Source organism: Sander lucioperca, chromosome 10, assembly GCF_008315115.2.
Source record: "Sander lucioperca isolate FBNREF2018 chromosome 10, SLUC_FBN_1.2, whole genome shotgun sequence".
Taxonomy (NCBI): Eukaryota; Metazoa; Chordata; class Actinopteri; order Perciformes; family Percidae; genus Sander; species Sander lucioperca.
Genome location: NC_050182.1, coordinates 9,137,133 through 9,144,631, shown reverse-complemented (window position 1 = coordinate 9,144,631; position 7,499 = coordinate 9,137,133). Strand labels below are relative to the sequence as shown.

The following is a 7,499-nucleotide window of genomic DNA, read 5'->3' as shown; positions in this document are numbered from 1 at the left end:
GCCTTTACAACCAGGAAGAGACACTAATGTCATATTACGATATCCAAAATCTAAGACCATATCTAGTCTCATATCATGATATGGATATAATATCCATATCCTGCCCAGCTCTACCTGAAACATAGTCATACAATTCAGACGGCCCGAGTACCAGTGGGCCAGAGACCAACAGTAGTCACTGGTGACTCGCTGCCCATGTGAGGACAATGTCCCATTGTGATTATTTTGACTGGTATTGTGATTTGATTCACGATATTGGAGGGAATGATCAATTTTATATCAATATTCTCATTGAACATTAATAAAATTAAAAAAATGATTATTGTGTGATTTTTGTAGCAAACAAAGATGTCTTCTGTAGTCTTATAGGATGGGATTTGTAGTCCAGGACGTCTGCAGCTCCACACTACTTCATTCAGAACGGGTTTACACAGATTTTGCCTTTAACAAATATTGCGCCCCCCTGTGATTTGGATATTGCACTAGTCCATGTTGAGATACAATTGTGATTAATTGTGCAGCCCTACTGTTGTCAGACTCCATGTAAATAATCAGGACTTTTAGCGTGTATAGAGCCAGCATATTTCCACCAGACTCCATGTAAATAATCAGGACTTTTAGCGTGTATAGAGCCAGCATATCTCCACCAGACTCCATGTAAATAATCAGGACTTTTAGCGTGTATAGAGCCAGCATATCTCCACCAGACTCCATGTAAATAATCAGGACTTTTAGTTAGCGGTGCTAAGCTAAACACACAACTGAGCAGGCGCAGTGTTTCTTATGTTTGTGGCGCGAAATTCGGCTGTAACATAAACAATAAAGAACAGGAAAAATTAAACATCACAGTCTGTTATTACGAATCAAAATGAAAGATGTACCGCCAGACTGACGACAGCAGCCATTTGTTATTACTCGTTCATATCTGTTAGCTCCTTCGGCTTCTTTGGCTCCTTCGGCTTCTTCGGCTTCTTCGGCTTCTTTGGCTCCTTCGGCTTCTTCGGCTTCTTTGGCTCCTTCGGCTTCTTCAGCTTCTTTGGCTCCTTCGGCTTATTTGGCTCCTTTAGCTTCTTTAGCTCCTTTAGCTCCTTTAGCTTCTTTCAGCTCTGTTCCGCCAACAACAATACGACTTCCGGTCCGAGTCCTTCAGAATAAAGGTCCTTGTGAAAGGTACTCAGCGCCCTCTGCGGTCCGAGTCCTTCAGAATAAAGGCCCTTGTGAAAGGGAGTGACTCCAAACTCGTGTTGCTGTCATGTTGCGGTCTTTGTTGGGTCAGACCTATTAGCGTGTATAGAGCCAGCATATTTCCACCAGACTCCATGTAAATAATCAGGACTTTTAGCGTGTATAGAGCCAGCATATTTCCACCAGACTCCATGTAAATAATCAGGACTTTTAGCGTGTATAGAGCCAGCATATTTCCACCAGACTCCATGTAAATAATCAGGACTTTTAGCGTGTATAGAGCCAGCATATTTCCACCAGACTCCATGTAAATTAATGGACATTTCTTTACAAACCCATGGTGGAGCAGCTGGGAAATGTACAGTAGGGCTGATTTTTAAATCATTAAATGCACTTTCATTTACTTTATCATTGATCAGCCAACCAAAACGTCTGACTTGAGCATTTCCTCGCTCTTGGCATTGCTTCAAAACTGCCTGACTCATATGCTTCTCATCATGACCCCTCACGTTAGCCCAATACCCAAGGGCTAGCTGATCTCTTCTAAGGTAGAGAGGCATTTCTCCCATCTCCACCTGGATACCTGTCACTGGTGTGGCTTTGGCAGCACCACAGCACAACCTTAAAGCTTGATTTTGGATCGCATCCAACTTATTCAATCAATCAATCAAACTTTATTTATATAGCACTTTACAGCAACCAGCAGGTATCCAAAGTGCTTAACATCGAAACCAAGAATAAAAACACATATCATACAATATAAAGAAAGTACATGTAAAATCAGAAATAGTTACAGAGAAACAGAAGAACGAAATCGTCACACCACTGCTACGTATTAAAAGCCTGACTAAACAGATGCGTTTTAAGTTTGGACCTAAAAAGAGCTCCATCTGTAATAGTGCGGATATCAGGGGTAACTTGTTCCAGAGTCTCGGAGCAGCAACTGCAAAAGCCTGATCACGCCACCGTTTATATCTAGACCTTGGCACTTCTAAAAGTCGCTGGTTTGAAGACCACAATGACCGGTTGTGCTCCCGCAAAGTTAAAATTTCGGACAAATACTCCGGGGCCAGACCATTTAAGGCCTTGAAAGCAAACAATAAAATCTTAAAATCGATTCTAAAACGCACAGGGAGCCAATGAAGGGTGTAGAGAACGGGAGTGATATGTGCACGTCTAGATGTGTTTGTTAAAAAGCGAGCAGCTGCATTTTGCACAAGTTGAAGACGTGAGATGGAGGTCTGATTCAGACCAACGTAAAGAGCATTACAATAATCCAACCTAGAACTAATAAAGGCATGAATTGCCTTTTCTAGATCGTGCCTGTTGAGGAAAGGCTTAACTTTAGCCAGGAGACGAAGCTGGAAAAAGCTCATTCTAACAACATCACTGATCTGCTTGTCAAATTTCATGCTGCAATCAAAAGTAACCCCCAAATTTTTGACAGCTGACCTAGTGTAGGATGCTAGAGCTCCCAAACTCAAAGCTGGACCATTTTGCGTGCCTGAAGTACTGAAAATAATACACTCCGTTTTATCTTCATTCAAATTAAGAAAGTTTTCTGAAAGCCACAGCTTAATATCAGTGATGCAACTAAGCAGGGAGTTTAGTGCGACACTGTCATTTGCTTTAATAGGCAAATAGATTTGCAAATCATCTGCGTAACAATGAAATGACAGTTTATGCTTTCCTATAATAGCCCCTAAAGGCAGCATATATAAAGAGAACAGAATGGGGCCAAGAATTGAGCCCTGGGGAATCCCACAAGAGAGAGGAGCAGCTGACGAGAAGAGGTCACCAATCATGATAGAAAAGCTCCTATTAGCCAAATAGGAGCTAAACCATTCAAGTGCCGAGCCTCTGATGCCTACACTATGATCAAGGCGAGAGAGGAGGACTGCATGGTCCACAGTGTCAAAAGCCGCTGTGAGGTCCAAGAGCACTAAAACAGTAGGATTCCCGGCATCTACAGACAAGGCAATGTCATTATGTACTCTCAACAGTGCAGACTCAGTACTGTGGCGTGATCTGAAACCAGATTGAAATTTTTCAAACACAGAGTTCTGCTGTAAAAAGGCTTGTAACTGTATGAAAACAACTTTTTCCAAAACCTTAGAAAGAAAAGGCAGATGAGAGACTGGTCTAAAATTTGTCAACACTGTGGGGTCAAGATTAGGCTTCTTAAGTAGGGGCCTGACCACAGCATGTTTGAAGGCAGCTGGGACAGAACCTAAACTAAGACAAGAATTAAAAAAAGTAAGAAGACTCGACCCAATGGTGCTATTAAAAACCTCCTTCACCATTCTGGCGGGAACAATGTCTAGGGGACCGTTGGAGGGTTTCATGTGTTGTACAACCTCACTAAGTAACGTCAGTGAAACTGGTTTAAATTCCTCAAACACAGCTGAGTGTGCAGGAGAAGCAGGTACAAACACTTTAAAATTAGCACTGGCATTTTTCCTGACAGATGCTACTTTGTTGATAAAACAACAGAGAAATTTCTCACATGTACTGATTGAAACATCTGTTGGAGCAGAGGTGCATGGATTTACAACAGAGTTAAATTATTCAGTAATGTTTTAGCTGCAGACCCATATATTATGCTTCCATAGTCTAATATCGACCTGATCAATCAATCAATGTGGAAATAGTTCTTAGTGCAGGTCTACTTGCTCCCCACTCCGCTCCACATAGACACTTCATTACATTTAGTACTTTCCCGCATTTATCAAGTATTTTTTGTATATGCACTGCCCATGTTAACCTGTGACCCAACCGTATGTCCAGATACTTAAAGGAGTCAACCCTTTCTAATTCATTAGCAGACAATTTCACTTTTAGATCCTTAATTATTTTCTTTCTTGAGAAAAACCTTGTTTTGGTTTTATCAATTGAGATCCTAAAACTATTTTCCTAAGATTCTTGGGTTGGATCTAGGACTTACAGCACTGATTATGCCAACACTAATATTACTGACAGCATTACATCACTAAACTCTCTAAATTTGTTCCAATCTGCTTTCTCTAAAATCCATCTCTCATTTTGGACTTCATGCTCAATTGCAACTTCCATTCCTACCTGAATTTTAATAGGGAAGTGATCACTACCTATAGCGTTGTCCTTCAATACCTCCCACTCACATTTGTCTGCTAATGTTACTGTAGCTAAAGTGAGATCTATTGCTGATTCAGTTCCCCTAACAACATCCATTCTAGTACCTGAACCATCATTAAGACAACCTAACTCTTCCTCATCCTTAAATCCTAGACTCACATCCCCATTAACATCATCCTTATCTCCCCACAATGTGCTATGTGCGTTAAAGTCACCACACCATACCACTCTCCCTTTTGTATCCTTCCAAAGTTATTTATAATTGCCTACATAGGTTATAAAATGTATTATTTCTATATTGCCTTCATTTGACCAGACCTCTATTACAGTGTATTCTAGATTATTCCCTCTTTTAATTTCCCTATATTGAATACCTTTTTGTATGAATGTTATAACTCCCCCACCTTTTCCAGTTTCTCTATCTCTCCTTATTGAGGAATATCCTTTAATAATAAAATCCAGTTTGGGAATCAACCAAGTTTCCTGAATACAAATAACGTTGGGTTTAACACTGAGATTATCAACATCATTTTTGAATTCCTGCCCATTTCCATCTGTGTTCATCCATGTCCCAGAAATGCTTGTTACTAACCTATCTCTGGGGAGTTTACTCCCCGGAGTCCTTATGTTTCTTTTCCCGCCCAGAATATTCCCTTGGATTAGGGTGGCACCACGATCTTGGTTGGAGCTGTCACTGTGGTCCAATGCTCTGCAATGCTCTGCAATGCTCTGCAATGCCCTACAGTGTCCGGCTGCGTCCGGCTACATCCATCCATGCTGTGCTACGCTACATCCTGTAACGCCCTTCAGTGCCCTGTTATGACATGAACTACTACGACTACCATTTCTAGTTACTGATCCATTATCTTTGTGACTATTATTGCCACTGTTCATCACCCCCCCAACCAGCACCATCAGACACCGCCTACCAAGAGTCTGGGTCTGTCCCAGGTTTCTCCCTAAAAGGAGTTCTTCCTCACCACTGTTGCATTAGCCACTGCTAATGCTTGCTCTTGGGGGAATTACTGGAATTGTTGGGTCTTTATAAATTACAGAGTGTGGTCTAGACCTACTCTATCTGGAAAGTGTCTCGAGATAACTCTTGTTATGATTTGATACTATAAATAAAATTGAATTGAATTGAATTGAATTTGCTATTAAACTCCTTGCATTCCATTGCAATATAATCCAGACCATTAACCTGAGCCAACCCATACTTGAGATTGTTGTACCTCTTCATTTAAAGATTCCCACATCAACTCTTTCACACCCAAAAATTTCTCAGCAGATTTGACTATAATTTTAATTCTCTCTGTTCGGCTTGTAGTCTGTCCAGAGCAACTGACGATCTCAGCCATGACCAACACAAAGTTATTTTTAGACACAATCAATGTTTCCTCTTCAATTTGGTTACACGTTGTGCACTGTCCTCCCTCTTTGACAACTGAGGCTGGACCTACCACTGCCCTTTTAACATTCTTTGTTGCTTCCACATAGGATAGCCCTTGACTGACTTTGATCCGCTGTACTTCCTGCATTCTCTTGTTCACTTCACATCCTCTGTAGGCTGAACTGTGTTCCCCCCCACAATTACATTTTAACTTTGCATCCTTATCACACTTCCCATACTCTCCACTGCACTTACTGCATCTTTGTTTCCCCTTACACACTGCAGCTACATGTCCAAACTTTTGGCACTTAAAACATCTAAGTGGTGGAGGAATATACATCTTGACTTCATAACTCATGTATCCTATGAACAGTGTTGGGGAGTAATGGAATACATGTACCAGCGTTGCGTATTCAGAATACAAATTATGAGTAACTGTATTCCGTTACAGTTACAATTTAAATAGTTGGTATTTAGAATACAGTTACATTGTTGAAATCAATGGATTACATGACGATACTTCTCTGTTTCACAAGTTTATTCACTCTCTGAATAAATTAAGGCAACTCCAGGCATTTCCCAGAAGCACCGATATGAAAACGAAAAAAATGAGCTATTAGCGTGATCAGTGATGGAGGTAGAGATGGAGCCGGACCAACAGAGCCGGGGCAGGAATGGTTCCTATCTGGGACATTCAAACAGCATTTCACATTAAAGAAAGAACAGGGAGAAGGAATATAAGTGTGCAGTGCAGCCTCTGCTGGCAGCAACCAGCCTCCTCTCAGCGTCTAATGACTCCACCTCCACCCTGAAGAAGCATCTTAAAGTTATTTTAATTAGCCAGGGGTAGTCGTCTGCTGTAGTGTTACTGGTCACCTTGCTATTTTATAGTTGACGTGTGACGTTACATTCTCCTACGTGCTGATGTACTAGCCCCAGAGCCGTTGAAAGACTGACTAGCCCCGTTTGACATGCTAGCTAACGTTAGCTAAAATTAGCTCGCGGTAGCTTAGACTGCGTTAAGATTTCTGTAGTATGCAGTTTGGGACTACAAATACTACAAATCTATCTACTTGTTCAGGTACACATTTAGCCAGTTGGAACAGAAGAACACACCAGAATAGGCCTGTTTAGTAAGCTGTATGTGATGGCCGCATTCCTACACTTATAAAATACAATTCAATGTAGAAGTAATCCAAGTATTCAGAATACGTTACTCAGATTGAGTAATGCAACAGAATATGTTACAAATTACATTTTTGGGCATGTATTGTGTATTCTGTAACGGAATACGTTTTGAAAGTATCCTTCCCAACACTGCCTACGAATACCCTCTCAGGAAGTTTATCTTCTTCAAATGTTGAGAGGCTCTCGGTTATGACTCCATCTCGTCTCGCTTTCAGTCGCTTTGCTTCCTTTACCTTGACATTATTATGCTTTCTTTAACATCATCCACTGATTCTCTTAACAGGATCCCTGAAATTACTCCCTTTACAAGTTTCTTGTCAAACACAACCGTACACTTGACTCCTTTACCATTTATTTTATTAACTTTGATTGAATCAGACCTCCATCTCTCGCCTTCAACTTGTTCAAAATGCTGCTGCTCGCTTTTTAACAAATACATCTAGACGTGCACACATCACTCCTGTTCTCTACACCCTACATTGGCTCCCTGTGCGTTTTAGAATAGATTTTAAGATCTTATTGTTTGTTTTCAAGGCATTAAATGGCCTGGCCCCGGAGTATTTGTCCAAAATTTTAACTTTGCGTGAGCACAACCGGTCATTGGTGATCAGGCTTTTGAAGT

The 7,499-nt window shown here is 40.9% G+C and overlaps 1 protein-coding gene across 1 annotated transcript in view; it reads right to left on the bottom strand.

Moving 5' to 3' along the window:
* LOC116058488 (GON-4-like protein) overlaps positions 1-1,153 on the bottom strand; it is a 53,879-nt gene extending 52,726 nt beyond the window's left edge. The window contains exons 1-2 of the mRNA XM_036006378.1: positions 1,082-1,153; positions 882-941 (exon numbers count right to left, since the gene is read on the bottom strand). Coding sequence (XP_035862271.1) covers positions 882-905 — 24 coding nt within the window. The 5' untranslated portion in view covers positions 906-941; positions 1,082-1,153. The remainder of the gene's footprint in view (positions 1-881; positions 942-1,081) is intronic.
* Positions 1,154-7,499: the final 6,346 nt, after the last annotated feature.